Source organism: Grus americana, chromosome 2 (genome assembly GCF_028858705.1).
Source record: "Grus americana isolate bGruAme1 chromosome 2, bGruAme1.mat, whole genome shotgun sequence".
NCBI lineage: Eukaryota > Metazoa > Chordata > Aves > Gruiformes > Gruidae > Grus > Grus americana.
In genome coordinates, this window is record NC_072853.1 from 136,218,230 (window position 1) to 136,242,122 (window position 23,893).

The 23,893-nt window shown below is 36.3% G+C and overlaps 1 protein-coding gene across 8 annotated transcripts in view; it reads left to right on the plus strand.

Moving 5' to 3' along the window:
• SNX13 (sorting nexin 13) overlaps positions 1-23,600 on the plus strand; it is a 70,096-nt gene extending 46,496 nt beyond the window's left edge. For 4 of the 8 annotated variants that reach the window (XM_054815694.1, XM_054815697.1, XM_054815688.1 and 1 more), the window contains 10 exons: positions 3,996-4,065; positions 6,764-6,936; positions 9,638-9,745; positions 10,626-10,736; positions 12,009-12,170; positions 13,349-13,420; positions 15,117-15,262; positions 17,025-17,093; positions 18,262-18,374; positions 20,068-23,600. In XM_054815694.1, coding sequence (XP_054671669.1) covers positions 3,996-4,065; positions 6,764-6,936; positions 9,638-9,745; positions 10,626-10,736; positions 12,009-12,170; positions 13,349-13,420; positions 15,117-15,262; positions 17,025-17,093; positions 18,262-18,374; positions 20,068-20,315 — 1,272 coding nt within the window. In that variant the 3' untranslated portion in view covers positions 20,316-23,600. The remainder of the gene's footprint in view (positions 1-3,995; positions 4,066-6,763; positions 6,937-9,637; positions 9,746-10,625; positions 10,737-12,008; positions 12,171-13,348; positions 13,421-15,116; positions 15,263-17,024; positions 17,094-18,261; positions 18,375-20,067) is intronic. The other 4 variants (XM_054815696.1, XM_054815689.1, XM_054815690.1 and 1 more) reach the window with 3 other exon arrangements.
• The last annotated feature ends 293 nt before the right edge of the window (positions 23,601-23,893 follow it).

Sequence of the window (23,893 nt, forward strand, 5' to 3'; positions counted from 1 at the left end):
ATAGACATAAATTTGGAGTTAGGTAATAATAGGTGAAAACAAATCCTTTGAAACTGAGATCTCGAAGGATTAAATTCAAATAGACTGTAGAATGAGGCATTTGATTAGATTTTTTATAGGTTGATTGTTTTATTTTTTTGAGTTAGGACTTTAGAAAACAAAGATTCATATTTTGAATAGATAAACTCCAGATACTTTTTATGTTTCTAATCTGACCAAGTTCAAGTTCAGTTTTTAGGCTGGTTTGTTGTTTGGATTTTTTTTTGGGGGGGGGGAGGGTTTTTTGTTTTGGGGGTTTTTTTTAAGCAATTCTTGACTGGGTCAGTTTGTCAGAATCTTTTTCTTTTACATGAAGGTACCTAAATATTTCAAATACGCTTCTGCGTGTATGAGTGGTTGCATATGTATGAAGAGAACTGTATACTTCCACCAGACTTTTTCCCAATAATCTGTCCCACATAGATCTTACTAGGTTTAAAATATTTTAAGCTGAAAATCGAATCAGTTATTTAAAAGGGGAAAAATCATAAACATTTTGATGTATTTCCCCCCTTCCCTCTTACTTGTTTCTTCAGACTATATGTAGCTGAGCCACAAGATAGACAAGGTTGAATTGTGCATATGAGAGTGTTTTTCCAAATCTTTTAGTTTTAGAAAGGATCTGCATGCGATTTCCTGGCTTATGTGATTCATAGGGCCTTCTCATTCATTCTCAGAAGATGCTGTAGCTCCTTAGGAGTTCCGGTGCATTGGTTAGATCATGCTTGCACACAGAGGAATAGAGTTTATTTTGTAAAGGAATACATTTAACATAAAAGTGAATGTGTTTCCATGTGGGAATTGTTTGCTTGTGGGGTTTGTTTTGGTTTTGTTTGGGGTTTTTTGTTTTTGGTTTTTTTTAAGCTGGCATTTTTTCCCCCTGTTGTTTTCCTCTGGTTTACATTTTGAAATACAAAAAAGGGGAAGTAGTCAGCTGATACAATCTACACAAACTCCTGTTAGATGCAGAAGGAAAACTTCATTTAGCCATATTGAAGTGTCATATCAAAGTCATATTTTACAGACAGGGAGTTGTCACTGCAGTGGCTCTTCTGGCTAGTGTTTATCTGCTGCTTAGTTTCCTGTGGCTTTTCCAATCTAAGCTAGAAAGTCTTAAAGCTTTTATCAAGTGCTGTTGGAACACAAATAGATATTTGCATGGAAGCTTCCAAGCCCTGATTTTTGTTGTTGTGAAAAGTATATTTGCAGAATATGACATTTATTATTTCTTATAAAGAGCGAAGAACGTTCTAGCAGAAACACGTAATAAAGCTCTGTTTATGCAGAAAAACTTTTGCTTTCTGCAGTCCATATTGTTCAGGGCTGTTAGGGTTTTCACTGCTTTTACAGGTGTTTAAATACTGGTAGATTAGTTTTTCCTGGCTGATTTCCATGTTGAGAGTAAATTTCTGTACACATAGTTTAGCTCCCTTGTGTTAGTCAGTTACATGAAGAAAAATAGACCTTGGAAAGGTTACCTCAAAGGTCAGGGAATTTCTGCGCTGTTAGCTAATGACAATGCATTACATAAGATTGGGTTGTGGTGTGATATTTTTGCTTTTTAATTAACTAGTGTTCCTGTGAATATACCTAATGTCAAAGATATTAGGTCGTATTAAATACAAATTGTGTGTTGTGTTAGCTGTTCAAGTTTCAACCATTTAATTGTATTAATTGTTGCTGTATAGTGCATTGCCACAGCAGTTGAGTATTTCCTAATGTTTCTATTATTTCCATTAAAGCCTGCAGTTTATACTTCCACTGTAAGAATTTTAAGATTATTTGGAAGAGAGGCTCAAAACTATTTTGAGGAAAAGTTATTTTACAAAAATATCTTCTTAATTTCTACCTTTTAATTTGACACATTAATCTACTATATTAAACCAGTGGGGCATATTTTGGGGGTATAAAACCATTGTAGAAAATTGATAGACTCTTGCGGATTTCATCTAAATGGTCTATAATGTGAGCTTTATGTAATGCTTTTGCATTGAGTACATAAAAAGAGGTACACAGGTGTTATATATCCAAGACCTTGAATGGCAGCAGAAATGGCTGGGTTGAACTTCTGGCAGTCATTAGTATATGTCAACTTGAACCCCATTCAGTTATTAAGAAGAGTATTGAACTGTTAGAGTGGCAATGGAGGGAGGCAGGAAAACAAGAAATAAGGATGCGTTTTAAAAATATAACAGTACCTTAATGTCAGTATTTCATAGCAAACAAAATATTAGAGCAGTTGACTGTCAATTGTCATCTTTAACAACATCCCTTCCATCTTACTGATAATCAAATCCCAGAGGTCTCAGAATATCAAGCACTTACCCCAGCTTCCACAAATTCCTGCCCTTCATCAATCTCATGTGATATTCTCCTCTTAAATTTGGACACTGCAGTATAGAGCACACCTTACAGGGTAATCGCTGTCTGAGGGTGGCTTGCTTAAGAATGGACTAGGTCAGAGAAAGTCTAACCCTGTATCTAACAATGACCAAAAGCAAGTGTTTAAGGAAAACTATAGGAAGAGTCTACTTACAGTGATACTTTTACCACCATACCCTCCAGCATCCAGTAACTTACGGATTTGGGAATAACAGCATAGTTAGTGTGTTGCGACCTTTTCAATGATGCCATTTATTAAGTATCTAGACTTTATAACAGAAATGTTATTTCCCTCACCTTCCATAGTGGATATGTAGGCAGGGACTGACCGAGGCGGTTGAGGCAGAGAGCAGTCATTCCCTCTAGAGAGCTTGAGAAGGAAGGAGTGGAGTATTATGTTGGGATATCGTGGAGATGGTAAAGATTCAGATGAAGAAAGGGCAAGAGTAGAGTCTTTAAATAATTTACATTTTCAAGTCCAACCTATCTTTTGATTGTAATCACATATAAGATTGGTTGATCTTTAAGGAAACAGACAAGGTTAGAAACTTGATTGATGTGTATTACTTGATACAGGTATGGCACTGCTACCTAGTAGGTCCCATTCTAGGTAACCTTTTGTGGTAACTCACTATTAAACTGGCTTGGTTAAATTATAAAAGATAGCTACACATTCAGAATGAATATGCAGCTGTCTTTGAAGAATTTTAGAATTTTGGGGTAAAATATAGAAAATAGCTGGGATCCCACTGCCTATGAATTCTACTTAAGAAGCTCAATTTTTTTATTTTTTTTTTAACCTGGTAATTTCAGATTAGAATCACACATGTGGTGGCCCACCCTCTATTTCTTTCAGTTATGTATCCAAGTTTCTCACCCAGCGATCTTACAGAGCTTTATTATGTTAAATCTTTGTAGTCAGATGTGTTTATTTTAAATAATAGCAAAACTTCTCTAAAAGACCCGTTAGGCTTCTTTTGATCCCAGTAATTACTGAATAGGGAGACAGGGCATTATCCAGCTGAGGATGTATACTTGTTCATTTTTTACAAGGGAAAACATTTCTGAGAAGTGTTTGCTGTTGTTTACATACCGCAGAGAAATTATTCAAGTTTTACTGCACTGTAATTTTTGTCTAGTGCTTTAAGTCAGTTGAAAGAAAACAGAATGGTATAAAGATAAAACTAAAAGATCTCTTATACAACATCTGTATCTCCACAGTTTTTTGATTTTGGTTATTTTAATGCTCAGTAAAAGCTATTTCTAGCTGTACTTCTGTTGCAGTTGAGGTATCAACTGAAAGAGGCAAATATGCTAGAGTGATCACAAAACTATGTGAAAGTGGTAGAGGAGATGAATGGCCCTACACTCTGTGTAAAAGAAAGGCTTTAGTAACCAGGTAATACAAACAATTGTATTGTTACAGTGCATCAAGCTATTCTATTAGTGTAATGAACTGAAAATTTGAGAATTAAATAGATGAATCAAAAAGCATCTTTCAAATGAGATGTATCTGTGATCTTAATTCTCTCTTGCTTGTTTCTTCCTTTTCCCCTCTCTCCCCCACCCTGCAGTCCTTAGATGACCTTCCAAATGTCCCTTCTGATGACACAGTTCAACTCCATGCATACATCTCAGATACTGGTAAGTGAATCTGTTATGATGGCTGCTTTACTTGTTTTCCACCATTTATTTTGAGTTTTTTAAGATTACGGGCCCTTGAAATACTAATCTTTTCATTTTTTTAACCTCATAGAACATTTGAATTCATATTTCCCATGAAGTCCTTGTAATGGAAATCCTTACAGAATTGGTGCTGTAGGTTGTAGACTATATAGCTATACTTAAAATGTGATTTAATTTTTGTTGTTTATGGTATTATTATTTTTCCTGTCTCTGGAGAATCATTCATTGAACTTAATATTGAGTAGCGTTCATTTTAACAATTATTTAAAGAACAAATTCTGAAACCCATCTCTTTTTTTTTTTTTTTCCAAGTAACACAAGTCTTAATTCTTAACTGTTAACTTCTCTTACTGTAATACTGTCCCCTATTTTTTGTACTTCTTTACTGACTTTAATGTAATGACTTCAGTCTCTACAGTGGTGGCATTTTTGGTTATCTTTTGAAAAAAATTGCCTAATAATAAATTAAATTTTTTTATTATGTGAGTAAATAACAAAAACTTCTCAGATATTAATTGCAAATATTCTAGTTAGATGAGATTGCACTGGGTAATTAAATTGTGAATTGATCTTCAGATACTTTTTTTTTTTGGTAGATTTTACTATGCAATAGACTTTTAAATCTATGCATTTATATAGCAGACACATGAGCTGTGAGCAAGAATTCAACTACTTGAAATTTTAATTAAGCTCTGTTACTCCAACCCAGTGTGAGAACATGGTACAATCCAAGTCTCATGTAATCAGTCCTCAGAGAAGGGGAAAAAAAAATTTAAAAGTTAAGAATCACAATTTTGCTTTTTTATTAAAATGACATCATACTTTTTTCTGAATTAAACTTAGAAGTTTTATTGTTTCGATTGAAGAAGAAAGGTAAACTTAGAACCACACAAATTATGTTAAATTTGTAATCTTGATGGCAGTAGGTATTGATAACTATCAGCTTGACTTTGTGAATCCGTAATACTCCAGTTGAACCAGGGGATATGTACAGGTTCATATTACAAGATCAGATTAAACTGGACGTTTTCTTCCTCTTCACCTCATGTTTGAACAAGAAATACAAGTCCCTGCTTTTTAGATGCTACAGGCAGTAGGTGCATCTTGCATCTGTGTGCAGGCTCCTTTCCTCTGCTGATTACTACCCTTTACTGTGTTCATGGATGCATATACAAGATCTTCATAACTTTTGAGGACTCACCTTGTCTTGTGTTGCAAAATAAATGCTGATTAAGAGGCTATGACATAAGGAGTGGCAGGGACAACTTCTTTCTTTTTCTGCCACTCCTTTCCTGAAGTGCTACTCCTAAAGGTGCAGCTTAGCAGTGCCCCTGAGATGTGGTGTAGTGGCTGCACAGCAGGATGATCAACGTGAGTATAGGGAATAGGGCTTGCTCAGCATCCATGGGGCTGGGGTTTCCTCACTCCATTCTCTGGACAGTCTTTTGGCAGCATCCTAACTGCCTGCTCTTTTCTCTTGGGGTTCAGCACTCAACATTCTTCTTGCAGAGGGTAGATGGCAAAGAAAAGATGCTCAGTGCCCACTGTGCACCTTGCTAGTGAGTAATTCTTACATTGTCAGCAGCTGCCCCTATCCTAGAGGTGCTCCCTGGCTGCTTAGACCTCAGCGTTGTACTTGAGAGAGGTCAAGGCTGGAAGCACAACAGAGATTGGAGCTGATGATTTGTCAATGAAAGTGTAATTTATGGAGAGTGGGTGCGTTGAAAAATTCACAGAACTTGATTAAAAAGTATTTTCATCTAGCCACTGGAAAATTGTGATTACTGGGTATTGACTTGATACTTAGAGATACAACATATTACAAATTTAACCAGTGTGCAGTGTAAGCGATATTGGTTCTAGGTTATTCTGTAGATTAAATGAAAATTTTTGAAACAAACTCTATACTGGGAGAACTCTGTGATGGAGTAATGTCCCAGAGAACTTGAATATTCAACGGAGAACAAGAAGATGTTTGCTTCTATTTAAGATAGCTATCTGTGTTCTTTCCATTTATAAATTGACTTATCCATAAAATGTGTGTGCGCGCGTGTGTGCGTACACACACACAGAATACACTATATATGTGTACACATACACACAGGATAAATACATATGTGTGCATATAGTTTCTGTTGACTTCTGGGGGGTATTTTTTTATCTTACTGTTAATAACAAACTGCTGATGTTAATAACAAAACAATGCTCACAGCTTGCTAGCACTGTCTTATCTTTACAGACTCTTTGATGGACAGACTTTTGCAATGTGATTAGAGTATTTTGCAGACTGGAATTTCTTCTGGTTTCACAGTTGTCTTTCACCCCTATCTTGAGTTCTTGAGGATAAATTATTTTCTAAAACATCTATTCGCTATTCTTGAAAGTTGAAACCTTTGCTGCTATTTGTGTTTTGCATGACAGTGAAACTTGCCTAACTTTAAGGTTGCTTAATCTTTCTATTTAAGTTTACATAATAATTTTCTAGAGGTTATCACTTATACAGTATTTTGGATAAAGGGATGGCTTACTCTTCTGCTTGCATGTCCATTTTTGTGTCAAGTCTGTCATTCCAGACATTTCTTCACTTCACGTGTGTGTCCTTTCGTCTTCCTTCTTTCTGTTTGTTCCTTTTTTTATTTTGTTTTTAAACTACTAGTCTATGCTGACTATGACCCATATGCTGTGGCAGGAGTGTGTAATGACCACGGCAAGACATATGCGCTGTATGCTATCACAGTCCATCGGCGAAATCCAAACAGTGAAGAGACGTGGAAGACGTATCGACGCTACAGTGACTTCCATGACTTTCATATGAGGATCACTGAGCAGGTAATTAATCTCATAAAAAAAACTTTTAAGGTTTCTTTGAAAGTTGCTTTTTCTGTGTGATGGTATGGCATGATGAGTATTGGCTTTCTCAAAGTGACTTAAGATGTGGAGTTACAGAACTACGTTATTTTCCATTAAAGTGTACTTTTTTTACCATTTATACATTATTTGTACTAAGCAGTTTACATGTGCAGATTTATATAGTTTAGTAGCTGATGGCTATATAATTGCTCTAACAGAAGGAAACGGAACTTAGAAAGCTTTTTCCCCCATCCTCCCTTTGCTTAATTTTACTTTCAAATGTTTGCATAAAAGTGCTATTGGTTTTGAACAGTGATGTATTTGATTTGTTATATTTTTCAGAGAGATTAAGAAATAAAAACTGAGCTTGGGAAATAGGCATTTGGGTTTTAAGCAAAATGGTAAGGATCGGTGGGGTCTCAAAAGGGACAGCAGCTGTTGGCAGTTCAGTGTACTGCTAGACAATCTGCCTTTTATTGCTGTACTTGTATTCTCAGACTCTTAACCCTCCTAAAATGAAAGAAAAAAAAATTGATACTTGTAATTCACCAGCTGGTACAAAGTAGAACCTACTGACATGAAAGTGTGTTGAAAATACAGTGCTTTTAAAAGAGGAGGGTGAAGTGCTTTTAAACCAAGCCTTTGGAGAAGTCAGGTTTGACTGCGTAACCTTTGAACTAGTCAGAAGTGTTGGATTACATCCCTTTACTCTGTTATTAATAGAGAAGCATAGAGAACAAATTCTGTGCAGGTAGGCTAGCATTGTAAAGTCACAACAGTAGTAAAATGGAAAAGCCTTTATTAAGAAAGCAAACATTGAACATTTGTATTAATTGTAAACAAAGTCTGACTTTGAATTTCTGATTATCTTAGTGTGCCGCCACTAAATTTGAGATATCAATTTTTGTACTCCTTCAAATTGTGTGTGGCTTTTTTGTTTTGTTTTTTTAATTAATTCACTGTTTGAAGAATCCCTGACCTGTTTAAACAGCTATGGGTTCCCAGATCTTACAGTGAGATAATGTTCTGCTGGTATGGGGCAGTCATTTAAAATTGATCTACCAGTAAATGACTATAAAAAAAATGGCAGAAGCAAAAACTTTCAAAATATGAAAGCTCAGAAATTTCTTGTTGCTAGATCTGATTTCTTTAAATTTACAGATAATAGAAATGTTATCCTAGAACACTAAGATTGCAAAAAGTAAAGAAATTCCTGTGCGTCATCATAGCATCTCAGAAACTCCCAGCAATTTTGCTTTGTTTTGACAATAGACATTCCTACTGAGTTTATGGGCAGAAGAATGTCACTAATACACTGAACACCCTGCTTGTGTGCTTGTCTAAAACATTTTTATTGACATGTTAAGGGTAAAGGTTAGAATCTTTTATTTAAAATTAATAGGAAGGGCACGGATTATTGTTTATGTTTTTCAGAGACAATAGTACTTGATCCAAAATGGAATTGAGGTTAGCTGTGTATAGTACCTCTATGACCTTTTTTCCTTAAAGTACTGATTAGATTCACATCAATTTCTTTAGTCAATAATATAATAAATATTATTTGAAGTAGATATCTATATTTAAAATAGAGGCTGTTCTTTGCTTACATTGCTTCTGTTTAGGTACAAGTATCGAAATAAAGACTAGACCATCTTCTGTTCAGTTATTTTCCCACGTGACCTATTTGCAAGGGAATGGGATTTGTAAAGTTGGAAAGAGTTATTCTTTGGTGCTTCGTACAGGCCATAAACATTATATAAGCTTTGTGACTTTCCAAAGTTTAATCATGTCTTTCCAAAAAGACACCTTGCAGGAACTGAATGGAATCAATCTGTCATTAAATCTGTAATTTTGTGATCTTCTCTAGAGAGAAAAGGATACAACGTTTTTCTGGGTTGTTTCTTAAAGCCTAGATATAGTATACCTTTCTCTCTTCACTGCCTTAAGAATATTATCTATTATTTACAGGAAGTCTGGATTCTATATATGGATAATCCTGACTGAGCTTTATTCTTGTCACTTTTTTATTTTTGTGCATTGTAGCAAATATGTTCAACCTTATTAAGTATTAGGGCCTCTTCTTTCTCTGCTACTTCCCTGGGAACACCTGTGCTTTCTGTAAAATGGGAACGTTGGCAGGCATGTCAACCAGCGCTAATCACTGTCATACCTGGAGAAAAGGCACAGGTGATGGCATATCAAGCATGGTATGATAACCTGTGTGTAAACTGGGTGCTGCCATCCACTCCAGGGATAAAAGCTTAATCATTTCCTTAGTAGGTTTGATCGGGAGAGGAAAGGGAAGATGTTTTAGAAAGACTTGCAAGTTCTTTTGATGTAGTCTCATAACCCTACTAACTTCTGCTCAAATAATAATCATAAATCTTGAGCCTAAACCTTTTGCACACTATACTAGTCTTCATTTCAAAAGTGACTATCATGTGTACGTTCAGAAATTAAATATTGCCCTTGACAGTCTCCTGAGACTTTTCATGCATTTGTTCTTGACGGCCTAACTTTCATTTTGGCTTCTTCACGGAATCTGAGTTCTGTGCTTGATGCAGAAATGTTATATGGTAGATAAGAATAGGCAAATATAATGACCCCTATAAATTTCTGAGCTTATATGGTTGATTTGAAACTCTCTTGAAAACAGAACAAAAAATATCTCTCTTTCTAGTTTGAAAACCTTGCAAATATACTGAAACTTCCTGGCAAAAAAACATTTAACAATATGGACAGAGAATTTTTGGAAAAGAGGAAAAAAGATTTAAATGCATATTTGCAGGTAAGCTGTTATGTTTCTTGGTTGTGTTCTTGGTTGGAATTCTTTTTTCTGAGGTAGAAAATTTCGTAGCATGCTTTTAAAAAAAACCAAGCTGTATTGCATGTGGTATGCAATTCTAATAAGAACTTCATATTATCTAGTAAGTTTGCCTTTTCTTTGCTGTTTTGGTTTATTCTCAGCCAGTTCTGTCACAACTGCTCTGAGCTGGTGAGGTTCCAGCTATGTTGGTTTTGAGCTCTACACTATTAACTTTGTTCCATTACACTTAATGTTTGTGGTTACTTTCTCTTGTGCTGTTGCATAAGGATTGGTGTGGCACCCACTCCAATGGTGTAGCAAACCACACAGCTTCTCCTTTCGGATAGGGCCTCTATCAGCCCAACTAAAGGAATTCAGTTGTCTGTCTTCATGGGGACTTTCTGGTCATTTAGCACTAAAATATGTTGACCAACTCAATGGACTTGTTAACAGTAAATAATGAAGATAAATAAAACATTGTGAAATCTGATTGTTCTGTTTAGAGTGGTAATACTGTTTCCTTTGAGTGAGATATGTGCCCCATTTTTAATAGCAATATTTTTTCAGTCACAGCTATTTTTTTTTTCTTGGAGTTTTAGAAGCAATTTGAGTGGTCATGAAGGTGTATATTTTCTGTGAGATGCAGTAATTAACTTACTGCTTAAAATGGTGGGAATTACCAAGAAGCATGTTATTTCCATCTTGAGAATAGTGTAACATTGGAATAAAATTTAGAGAATGAATGAAGAAGTAAATCGCAAGATGTAGTGTCTTTGTGCATGGTAAACTTCTGCTAAACTGAATGGTATGACCTTTTTCCATTACTTATTAAAAAGCACCTTTTAAAAATTATTTTCTTCAGCTCTTGTTAAATCCTGAAATGATGAAAGCTTCTCCAGCTTTAGCCCATTATGTGTATGACTTCCTGGAGAATAAAGCCTACAGCAAAGGGAAGGGGGATTTTGCACGGAAGGTAAGAGTATTTTGCACTTTCAGGGGAAGTTTAGAGCATTCATTAGTATGATGATTGCATTAAACAGTGATGTTGAACTGATATTAACCAGTTATGTAGTACTTTGACAACAACTTATGAGTTGCGTTAATACTTTGTGAGCAACAAAGTATCTGAGGACATAGGGGACCAAAAATTTTTATAACAATTTATTTGTATGACAAGGAGATAAAGTTTTCAAATCAGACACAATGTACCAAGTGCACCAAGACTACTTTAAAAGTGTGTTTGTTGCAAGTTACTTTCTGTCAGACATCTGTGATTTATTTTTTTTCGTAGTCTCATTCCTTCTAATTTCTTTTTTCAGTTCTTTACTCTGTATTTGCTGCTGTTACCATGCTCTCCACTCTTCAACCCAAAAGATGAAATGCATTTCTCTTCAAAAGCAGCTGTTGTGTATTTAGCCGTTGTAACCATTCAGAGTCATTGGTCAAATTCAGAGCTCTGAGCTCTACATCCTTTTTGTTAAGCCACCAGAACTCTCTCCAGACAAGTGATTCTTTGTTCAGTTGACTAGTTTGTGTGGGCATCTGCTTTGCAAATAAAGCTATTTCTAAACTTTTGGTGATTTTGATATAAAAAGCATCTGCAACTGTATTGTCTCTTCAAGTTGTTGCTCTACCTGTATTCCTTAAATATTTAATGATGGAACAGTTAAATATTTATCAAGGTTTATGTAATGACTGAGTAAGATTTGATTTCCAGCTTATCAGGTTCTTCATAACCTTAACTTTTTAAGGGCATCACAGTAGTATCTGTGCCTCTGTTTGGACTGAATTTATATACTGAAAGAAAAATTGTAACAGTTTCTATGAAACTACTTTATGTTTTTAATTTTACTTGCCATGTTATTAAAGCATATTATTCCAGTGCTGTTTAAAAGAGGCATGTTTCAAAGATGGAGAGTTGAAAGCAGGAGTGAAACATCTGGAAGCAGGAAGGGAGAAATAGCACTGAATGGAGAAGAAAAGGAAAATAAATTCAAGCTAAGAAAAGTGAGGGAGGGGAAATGGAAATGACTCAGGAAAAAGATTTGTTGAAAGATGGCTGTAAGGAATGAGAAATATAAATGAAAGTGAAGATAAGACTTTATTCTGCATTCTGTAATGAAGTTAAGCAATTTGAGTTGTTTATATTATTGTTCTCTGGAACAGTGTGATACTTCTCATAGTGTATTAATATACCGGTGTCCTCATAGATTATACAATTCTGGTTAAACATCTTCCCCTTCAGATGGACACATTTGTAAACCCACTGCGTAACTCTATGAGAAATGTATCAAATGCAGTCAAGTCTCTCCCTGACAGCCTGGCAGAGGGAATGACTAAAATGTCAGACAACATGGGTAAAATGTCAGAGAGATTGGGACAAGACATAAAGCAATCATTTTTCAAGGTAAGAAAATACTTGGTAGTTAATATATATTAGTAAATGAATAGGAGATTAGCTATTGACTCACTTAAACTTATGTTGTATACTGTAATGAAGAGTCAAGTCGTTAGACAGGAAAGCAATCTGTTTTATACCTACACCCTTTCAGTAAGGTTCAGCAGTTATTGTACTACAAACATGGAGTCTCTTTGCATCTACAGACTGTTACAGCAATCCTTCTTCAATTAATTCAATGCAGCCACTTGAGAAGAATACGAGAGTCACTGATTTTCTTAATTTCTTACCAGCCATTCTCGTAAAGCTAGTTTGCTTTATCTGCTGCTTTCATTAGGGGAAAAAAAAAAAAGTCCTGAAACTTAGAATAAGGTGATAACCTCTCTTCTGCTTATTCCTTGCTGAATTCTGTTTTTAATTAAATTTTCTTTCTGTCTTTCCTACCACCTTTCCTCATCTTTTACATTCCTAAAATGTGATACCTTAGAGGTGGAGAATGGTAGCATGGCATGCTATCTGTAAGTCCTATGAAAGTAGTAATCTTCTTAACATGTCCATCTTACCTTCTTTTCCCTTGCCCTCCTCTTTCTGTGTGTAGCTGTAAGGTCTGTGATCAGAGATTGTTCCATTTGGTGTTACCAAAACAGTTATGTGGCAGATGTAGAACAGCAACCAAGATGAGTTAACCCTTAAACCATGAAAGGGAATAGTAAATTGGGGGGGGGCGGGGCGGGGGCAGGCGGCGCTTTTTTGTTTGGGTTTTTTTCATTACTTGGGAGATAAAATGACTTGCTGGTAACTTCCCTGGTGTGTGCCTAACAATATATTGGCATACTCACTGGGAAGTCTGTGACTAGGTAGGACTTAAAATCAAGAGGAAATACCAGAAGAATTATCAGTCCCATATGAATTTCTAGGTGTTTCTTAGTTTAAGGCACTTGAGAAAATATATGTGGGTTGTCTTAAAGGTGTTGATAACTTTGATAGCTATAAGGAGAATACCTACAGGCTTGATTTGTTGGAGGATGAAAGGACTACTGTATATTTATCTGCAGTAGTATGAAACTGACTTTTGACCAAATGTTTAGTTTTATTTTCATAATCAAATTGATTATGAAAATTGATTTGATTTATTGGTATTCTAAAGTATTCTTTCCTTCATAAACATTACCTTTTTTTCATTGTAGGTGCCTCCTTTGATCCAGAAAACCTATTCAGATCCTGACCATTGCCGTGTTGCAGCACCAATTGATGACAATGTGAGTCTGACATTGTCCTTTCAAAGTTGACTCCTCTAAAACCAAACTAATGAGTTACTTATTCTGTATTAAAGTATATATTTATTGTTTTCTGATATTATACCAGGTACTTACAAACAGTTCTTGACTTCTTAAAAAGAAACTTAACATGCTTCCTTGTAAAATTAACATCTTTGTTAGTTCTAAAATGGCTTGCACAACAGTGAAATAACTTAGAGTCCACATGCTACTGCTTCTGTGTTTTGTGGGTGGGGGTTTGTTTCGTTTTGTTTTTCCTTTCTCCTTCCAATTTCTGTCTGTTCAGAGATACCATAGTACCAGACTGTTAGCATCATTTCAATTGGCATTTTATGGACCTTTTAAGGCACATTTGTTTAATGGATCAGAAGTAGTGTTTGCGATGTTGTGGAAAAAACCTTCAGAACGTGTTCCTAAATAATAAACTTATAGTATGTGGATACCTAAAATGTATAAAGCAGTAATATTAGAAACTTGAAGTTTAAGCTCTTGATGTTATCATAAGCTATGGTATTTTGCTATTGTTTCAATTGAAACATTGATCATATATGTGAAAACAATTGGAAAAAAAAACTTTTATCTCTAAGTAGGACAGAAAGGCCATAAAATTACCAGTGATTATATGCAATTTGCTACGGTCATAAATCTGCACCTGTTCTGCCCTTCACATTTTGGGTTTTTTGGTCACATCAAAGCATTCCAGTTTGTCTTTCTGTGCGTAACTGCTATGATGGCTTGGTAGATGTGTATTCGCTCAAATAACATAGATTCAAATTCTTCCGCGTTTTCTTTTTTCCTATTATTTTTCACTATATCAGACTGTATCTCTAAATATGTAATTACAAATGTGTATCTTTGATACTCCTGAGGCTTCTGTTTTGCACAGGCAAAACAAAATAATATCATTCCAGTATATGAAAAGTTTCTCTGCAAATATTTCATTGATATTCTGCAAAATGAGTAGAGGCTACGATTCTTGATAGCTTCTAAGTTAACATACAAAGTGTTTCTGAAAGGCATATTTCAAATGTTTTAAAACCTTTCAACTGTCAACTGCTCTTTTAAGATGCATTGTCCACAACTTACAGTCACTATCTGTGTAACATTTTCTATTAAATGATGAAATTGGTGATGCTTACGCTTTTATTAATCTACAGACATAAAAGCACTTAATAGCCATGCAGGTTAGAATGATATCTAAATAAAAGGCAGTTCATTGCAGTGAAGTATAGCGAAGTGTTCTTAGCAGGTTCTGAATTTGGCGCAGTGCATCCGTCAGAAAAAGATGTCAGACAAAAGCTCCTTTCAGAGTTTTCATGTTAGGCAGTTGGAAGCTCAATTACCAAAGGAATAGCTCAGGGATGAGCTCTCTCTTTCGGACATATTTACTTGCATTAACTTTATTCAGCTTTGGTGAAATAACTTTTTCTTTTGTCTTACTTTAAAAGTTCAATGGATTTAAGCCCAGTTTACCTTTAATTTTTAATCTTTCTTTGCTATGAGTGATGTTATAGAGGATGTAGGGAAGATTTCATATTACAGTAAAATATAGAGCAAAGTGTTTCTGTCATTGTTCTGCTTGTACTGAAGCATTTGACCTGTGAAGTCGCTACTAGAACTGTACGTTTCTTGAATCAAAATAAAAGTTTACTGATTGTACTTCTTCTCGTTTGATCAGGTGGATGACAATATTCCACTGAGAGTAATGCTCCTCCTTATGGATGAAGTCTTTGATTTAAAGGAAAGAAATCAATGGTTAAGAAGAAATATAAAAAATCTGCTTCAGCAACTTATTAGAGCAACATATGGTGACACAATTAATAGGTACTGCTTTTCTTATACAGAGTGATTATGTGAGCGAGACTATGTAGACTGTGTCTATAAATCCTTTTTGGTATTACTAAATTATTGTGGTTTCAATCTGCCTGCATCCCCTTTTGAAGAGGATCAATAAACCCAGTACAAATGTGGTGTAAAATGAAGATAAACACAAAACATTGCTGAAAGACAAATTCTGGTAACTCTTATATGCCAGAGACCTTCCAAAAGAGCTTTCACATATCAACAAGAGTTCATGTTTCTGTGAACGTAACTTACACACTGATGGTGTCTATGCTTTTTGTTGTTAATAGTATTTATTACTTTCTGCACTATTTCTGTTTACATCTCTCTGATGCCACAAATGGTACACTGGCATGATCAAAGTCTGTGAACTGTACTGAGTTGCTATGTCAAGATTTTGCTCTCACACTTTAAAAGATGGAGGGTGGAAAGGGAAAGGACTGTTACGGGGGGTCCATTCTGCCCCCTCCATGTTCTCTGTAATTTGCATATACCCTTTTTCATGCAAATGCAAAGCAAATTAGTAGTAGCTAAATAAGTAATGTATTTTGCCCTCAGCTTACAAATCTACTGTTTCCAGGCTTTCACTTCTAATAATTTGTTTCCGAAGTATAAATAAAAATATAGATCAAAAATTTCTAGAACTAGGACTGGCACTAAATTTTCATTTTGGATTAGTGCCATGAATCAACTTAATTTCTGGTAGGTGAAAAGTAGTTTCCTGTTACTTTTTCAGGATGTTCTCACTGTGTCATTACTTTTTACCCTTCACAAGTATATTTTTGATGTTTTCATCATCACTGTTAAAACATATAGACAGTTCTTGTGGTACCAGTAGTGATGCATCCATGTTATAATAATAGCACTGGGTGTTTTTCAAGTAATTCCTTGTAGCCAGGTGACAATTATCTTGAGACCTGTGCTTCCAAACACATGCTGCTCTGTTGAACAACTCTGAATGCTTTTTGCTGTTTTCAGATTGTAGTGTAACTTGCTGAGTTTGTGCACAGGCTGCTTCTTTCTTATTGCAGAGATCTGTGCAGAATTATTTGCATCTGCATTTGGAGCTATTCCAGGTACTCACAGCTTCCTCTGGTTCAGCAGTCATACCTTGTCCTAGCAGATTCATGGGGTTTAATGGCACTCTGCAGCAAAATTGCGTTTTCCTGTTTCTTGGAAAAATAAATTCAAACTATGTTTAGGAAAATAATCCTGGGATTATGGTGATACACAGATGCATATATCATATCTGTAAACATACCAGACTTGGATATTGAGTGCTCTGTGTGTGTGTTGATGAATGAAGGTAAAAGCTTATGATCAGTCTGTATCTCCTGTTAAAGATTGTGAAGTAACTGCATATGTAAGTGTGGTAATTTGAGATTTTAAGTAGGTTCTTTGCTTACGGAAGCAGAACTTGTAGAGCGCTCCTCTTCATGGAGCACTCTTTAGGGAGAACACTTATCTAATGCTGATGGGGGATACAACATCAATTTTCCAGCCTGCTTAGTCATTGTACATTTACGCAAAAAGAAAAAGGCTTTAACTTCAGGAGTGATCAGTGAGCTTAGATTTTTATCTTGAGAATCAATGCTTGCCTTTCTAGTGTGCAGTTTTATAGAACCTACTTAGGGAGTTGGAGAAAGCTGAAATTATACTTTGTTTGCCCTGGAGTGCTCTTTAAAATGCTATACTTATTTGTTCTCTGGTTTAAAAATTGAGAGACTTGTTGCTTTGATTTTAGAAAAATAGTTGATCACGTTGATTGGATGACATCTCCTGAACAAGTAGCAGATGCAGTGAAGCGCTTCAGGTATGTCTTTTATCACAGATGTTAAATATGAAGTACTTGCCAATCAATGTCTAATATCTATGTATCCTTCCTATTCTTTTTATGTGAGGAAATTAATATTACTGTACAGAATTGCAGTTGGAGCATACACTGCTTTTTACATGTGTTTAAGTGAGAGAAGGTAATTGTCACATGAAGAAGAATATTTTTGAGTTTTCTTTTCTTCCTTAAAAAGTTCTTTGTTAACCAGTCTAGAAGAGCTGGAGTATGGGTATACTTATATGATGAAATTCATAACTGGATGAAGTGGCTTGTTTACCTTGATGAAGGCATGTGTGTGCCTTGCCTTAAAGGCAAACAATTATTACTAAAAAAGCCCTAGCTCTAAGCCAATGTTTTGCGTGTGGGCAGATACTTTCAAACTCAGACTTTGGTTCTGTTGTATCAAAGGCTCTGTCATTCCATTTCCTAAAAGTCTCAATGGCTTCTGCAGTGTTGTTGAATGAGAGCCGCTGTCCTCTTGCCATCCCTCCTCCTTTTTTGTTTTGTGGGGGTTTTTTTTGTTTGTTTGTTTGTTTTGGTTTTGGATGGGATGAAAGGGATAAAGTAGGATAACCTATAAGCCAAAGAGTCATACTTTACAGATATTCTGTTATTCTGTAATAAAACCAAGTAAGAATGTGCACTTCTTACTCAGAAAAAGAATATATCATCCACTGAGGCAAAATACCTTTTTAGACAGACATGTCTTTTGCATTGGGCTTTATACTACACTGAAACTACTTCATCTCAGCTTTAGCTTGTTGACAGGTTAACTACTGCCAGAGATCTACTGAAGCAATTAATAGCCTTGAGTGTTTCAGTGGTGATAGAGACTGATTAGTAAAAGCAACTCTTAGGTACATTTTATGTAACAACTATGTGGTATTTGAATGTTTTCAGTGTGTAATATTTTTTCATCTGATTCTTGTACTAAAAAGTATATGGTAGCTACTAAGCGGTTGAGTGTGTTGTACTTCTTGCTTTTGATTTTTTTTGGCTTTTCCTTTTTCTAATATTTGAAGTGCGTGTTAGGTTATGTGCAAATTACTTTCTTGTATTTATTTTATGACATAGCTTTGAGGGATTAAAAAGAGCCTTTCACTTGATAAAATTTTAATGTATTTTGACAGATTTGCTTTTGTTACAGAGATGCTTTTTGGCCCAATGGCATTTTAGCAGAGACTGTTCCACGGAGGGATAAAGCTATTAGAATGAGAACAAGAGTGGCAGGGAAGACCAAATTACTGGAGGTAATGCCAGGTAAGTGAGTCTGGGATTGAAGCCTAATAATTCTTACCATCTATTGTTACTGGAATTAATGTCAGTATTGTGGTGGGTTGACCCTGGCTGGAGGCCAGATGTCCACCAGAGCGGTTCTATCAATCCCCCTCCTTAACTAGACAGGAGAGAAAAATACAACGAAAGGCTTGTGGGTTGAGATGAGGACAGGGAGAGATCACTCACTAATTATAGTCACGGGCAAAACAGACTGAACTTAGAGAGAAAATCCATCTAATTTATTACCAAGCAAAACAGAGTAGAGGAATGAGAAATAAAATCAAGTCTTAAAACACCTCCCCCCACCCCTCCCATCTTCTTGGGCTTAACTTCACTCCCAGCTTCAACCTCCTCCCTGCTCAGCGGCACAAGGGGACGGGGAATGGGGGTTACGGTCAGTTGATGACACGTTGTTTCTGCCACTTCTTCATCCTCAAGGGGAGGACTCCTCTCATCGTTCCCCTGCTCCAGCATGGAGTCCCTCTCATGGGAGACAGTCCTTCATGAACTTCTCCTATGTGAGTCCTTCCCACAGGCTACAGTCCTTCACTAACTGTTCCAGCATGGGCCTCTCCCATGGGGTGCAGACCTTCAGGAGCAAACTGCTCCAGCGTGGGTCCCCCACGGGGTCACAAGTCCTGCCAGCAAACCTGCTCTGGCATGGGCTCCTCTCTCCATGGGTCCACAGGTCCTGCCAGGAGCTTGCTCCAGCGTGGGCTTCCCACAGGCCACAGCCTCCTTCAGGTGCCTCCACCTGCTCTGGCATGGGCTCCTCTCTCCATGGGTCCACAGGTCCTGCCAGGAGCTTGCTCCAGCGTGGGCTTCCCACAGGCCACAGCCTCCTTCAGGTGCCTCCACCTGCTCCGGCATGGGGTCCTCCACGGGCTGCAGGTGGAATCTCTACACCCCCTCATCCTTCCTCCATGGGCTGCAGGGGGACAGCCTGCTTCACCATGGTCTTCACCACGGGCTGCAGGGGGATCTCTGCTCTGGTGCCTGGAGCGCCTCCTGCCCCTCCTTCTGCACTGACCTTGGTGTCTGCAGAGTTTCTTACATCTTCTCACTCCTCTCTCCGGCTGCAAAAGTTCTCTCTCTCTCTGTTTTTTCCCTTCTTAAATGTGTTATCACAGAGGCGCTGATTGGCTCGGCCTTGGCCAGCGGCAGGTCCGTCTTGGAGCCAGCTGGCATTGGCTCTGTCAGACACAGGGGAAGCTTCTAGCAGCTTCTCACAGAAGCCACCCCTGTAGCCCCGCTGCTACCAAAACCTTGCCATGCAAACCCAACACAAGTATTCTTGTTGATTGTTCAAATCTTTGACATATGAACTGTATTTAAATGAAAAGGTTTTTAATTATTAAACCACTGAACATTATCACATGTACTATGACTGTGCAGCTGTAATTCTCTGACAACCCGATACTTAGTTTCACTAGAGGATTTAAGTTCAGTGCATGAAATACCTATATTCCAATACAGCATGATTTCATGTAAAATAACATGGTTCCACATATATAGTGTAAAAGTGAAGTAATTTTCAGAAATCCTTCCTGCTGTGAGAGAACTTTTAGCTTAGTCATGTTATGTATAATAGAGGCACTGTTACTTTGAATTCCAAGCTATGTAATTTGAAAGACTTAATATTCAGTTTAAGTTTGTTAAATTTCATTTTTTGCAGATGAACTGAAGCACATCATAGGCGCTGAGACAACACGGAAAGGCATTCTTCGGGTATTTGAAATGTTCCAGCACACTCAACTGAATAAGAGAATGGTGTACGTGTTTCTGGAGAGATTCCTAGAAACCTTATTTCCACAAAATAAGTTCCATGAGCTCTTCAACAAACTGCATTCACGGTCAAAGCAGATGCAGAGGTATAAGCAGAGACTACATTCTACTCAAGCGCCTTCCTTGCAGAAAAGGTGACACTTCAAACCTATTAAGCTGGTGTATGTTTGTCCAGGACTAATTACTTGGGCAGATTCTCTGGGGCTTCAAACTCACATGCTGTTATTTCCGCACCAGTCTTCTAGTGTCACATATTAGATTATTAATGCATCTGTAAGACCTGTGGATCTTCTCATCTTCACTTGTAATTCAACCACTACCAGAAGGGTTTGTGTGTCTTAAATGATTTGGTGCGTCTTCATGCAACATTGAGAAGAATACTGGCCCAATATATAAGAATGCTGATTCTTTCCGTTCCTGAGTTGATGTTTTGCCAGCAATGAAAAGTGCCAGACAGTTCAAGTAAAGCACAACTATGGTGATACAATGGAAGAAGAGGATGTTTTGGCACTGGGAGATAGTGCAATGTGTGAGAATCAGGTGGAATTGTTCTACATTATGACTGTTGCGGCTCTGTAGGGCTCTTCTAACATTCCTGTAAAGGCTGAGCTAACAGGAAAAGCAATCTCTGGAATAGCAGGTTCATAGGAGAGGGGAGAAATAGTTATAGCCCCATCATAAAAGTACAGTTGAAGTAATGTGGGTTTTATGCCACATTTACTTCACCTTTCATGCTTTGAAAAATAAACTAACATTAGATCTAATGGGGGGTTTAGTAAAGGCAGAGGTGCAGTAGAAATAAACCCTTTATTCTGATTATTCTGTAGCTTTAAGGGCCATATTCTGCTCTTACAGCACCTGGCATACATTTTGCATGTGACTTCAGTGGAGAAGGGCAACATATTTATGTTCAGTTGGCGTATTTGAACATATGTCAAGTTGATAGTCGTAGAAGGAAGGGGGTACATGTTTCAAAGAGCATAGACATCATGTTAGAAGATGAGGAAATTGCACTAAAACACAGTTTACACACAACTCCCCACTAAAATTTGAAACTTTTTTTGGGTGTAAAATACTATGTCCTACTTAATTGAAAGATTCCTTACCTTTTATCATAGGGAAAAATACTAGAATTAGTTGGTTCCTCACAGGTAAAGGGTTTCATTAGTCATATGCAAACACTAGGAAATTCCTGAACGCATCTCAGTGTATATATGAAAATAAAAAGGAGATAAAACTACAATATTTTTTTAAATAATTTTATTTTTTGCATAGTGTAAAATTTTAAAAAAAATTTGACATCAAGGCCCCACATCCATCTGTTTGGTTTCATTGAAGAATTTCTGTCCAATTAAAAATAAAGTAACAACTGAATAATCCTGTTTGGCCACAGCATATCTCAGTTTGTGTTTTCTTTTTCATAGTCCCCAACTGTTTGAGCACCACTATCCAGGTGAATAGAAAGTAATCCTATAGAGTCCATTTTTTTCTGAACGCTAAACACAGGGTAAGATGCAGCTATTGATCAAGGATCCTTATAGTAATTTGTGTCTTCATGGGAACACATGATCCTTTTATGTGTGGGAGGAACATAGACCTTTTATGAAAGCGTTCTGAGAGACGATAGAAGGCTCTCAAAGGACCTAGTTAAATCAACTGAAGCCTCTATATAGAGCATTTTTTCTCATGGACTCTTAATACAATGTAGCCTTTTATCATACTACTTAATGATGATCATATTGTACTGTTAACATTCTCATACAGTATGCATGGGCTCAAGTGCACTTTTTTCTTTATTGCAGAACTAAATACTGTAAATGAAATCCCTTTCTTTTATAATTCCTAGGAAGACAAGTTGGTAAATATGTAAGAACCCTTCCCCCCTCCTCTCTGCAGGTTCTGTAGAAGTGTGATGATTAAGTGCTGTTGAATTTAACAAAATTCTTGAGTTCTGTGTGAAGTAATCAACATAGCCAGCTCCTATTGTTTACATGCCTGTATCTTCCTCTGATGTTGGGGTGCTCAAGCATACCTGCATCTGACTGATGAAAGATCATTCAGCAGTTGTTCTTGGTGATATAGTAAATATATCATTGATCCTACCAAATCTAATTTATGTCTTTTAAATCACTGAATTTGTTATGCAGTATGAAAGTGGGAAGTTCAAATACTGTTCTGTCAAATCTGTGGAACCTTTTATCTATCTGTAGGTACCATGAAAAATTTCAAGAGAATAGTGATCATGTGCAAATTTGGGATTTTTTTTTTAGTTATCTGGTACATTTCTGTACAAAAATAAAATAATATCTCTAGGAATGTGAACTGAACATAATATGCCATGTTTATTAATCGTTTTACTTAATGAATTTATTACATATATATACCTATACACACATTTATATACATGTGTGTGCATATGTATATATGTATTGAAGTTTTGTCTTCTGTATTTAATTACAGAATGTGGCTTCCTAATTCAGTGGTGCCTGTTGGCTGGCAAGAACCATCAGAAATCAATACTTTTTGTTAAAAAGAGTTTGTATGTATCTTAATTTAAATGGTTTTCCTGTTGACGATTTAAAATACCTGCCCTGTCAACCCATGCAGCCTATTATCTTAGAAAGTCTCCAAAACTGAATGTTAATATACAGCACTTAAGTGTCTGGCTGTATCTTCTGGCCTTTGGGTGCTGTGACTGGCCGCGTAAAATTGTGCCATTGTCAACAAATGCACTTGTTTTAGCCTTAATTATTTTTAAGAGAAAATGAGCAATTGAATTTTTCATTTGGTTCATCCTCAAGCTTGTGCTGCTGGTGTTTGCTAGAACTAAACAGTAAATTTTAAGTGCTACCAGAATGTGTACCAAAATAAAAATATATGAATTCCACAATCTAAATTTTAATTTTGTGCAATATTTTCATTTAATGCATGTGTATTTGAATAACTGTAAAATAAATGAATTTTTAATGTTTTGAAGTCTAGGTTACAAACGTCTTCTCAGCTGAACAATTTTGCATTCTGTTGTTGCATTAGCTTATTTAAGGACTTGTTTTAAAAGTCTTATTTGTTACTCCTTTGTTAATTCCCTTGTTCTCAATGATCCTTGCTCGTCTCAGCAAAGCTCATACATTACAAGGGAAAAATCTGAAGAGCACATCTCATGAATATAGCTGTTATAAATTACTTGTGCATATCATTGTACAGTAAGTGTCAGCTGTGTGCCTAATTGTTCTATTGATGCTTTTTCCCCTCCCTTCCCTCTCCTCTTGTTTCCGTAACAAAGAATGAACATGAAACAGGCTGCCATGGTCACTTCTACTGAATGGCAGAGGACTCTGAATTTTTTTTTTTTTTTGGAGTTTGCATTTATGTTCTGTCCAATAGAAAGCTAAAAAAAATACACTAATAAAGTATTAACAGGATTATTCTGAGTCTCTAAATGTTTATTTTTAAAATATCTTACTAGCAGGTACAAATGTTCCTCAACTCTGGAAAAAATCACTAAAGAGAAAAAATATTGCTGTTAAGTGCTATTTTAAAAATCAGCCATTCGTTGATTTTTAAGCATTTTATAAACTGGTTTTGCTTTTAACAAAAGAATCTATGTTCATTTTCAACCAGTATTTGCAAAGTGTCCTGTATTTTAAAAGGACATATGTGGAAACTGTGGAAACATATAGCGTGGGAGGTTCTTTTGTATTGTTGGTTTTTTTTTT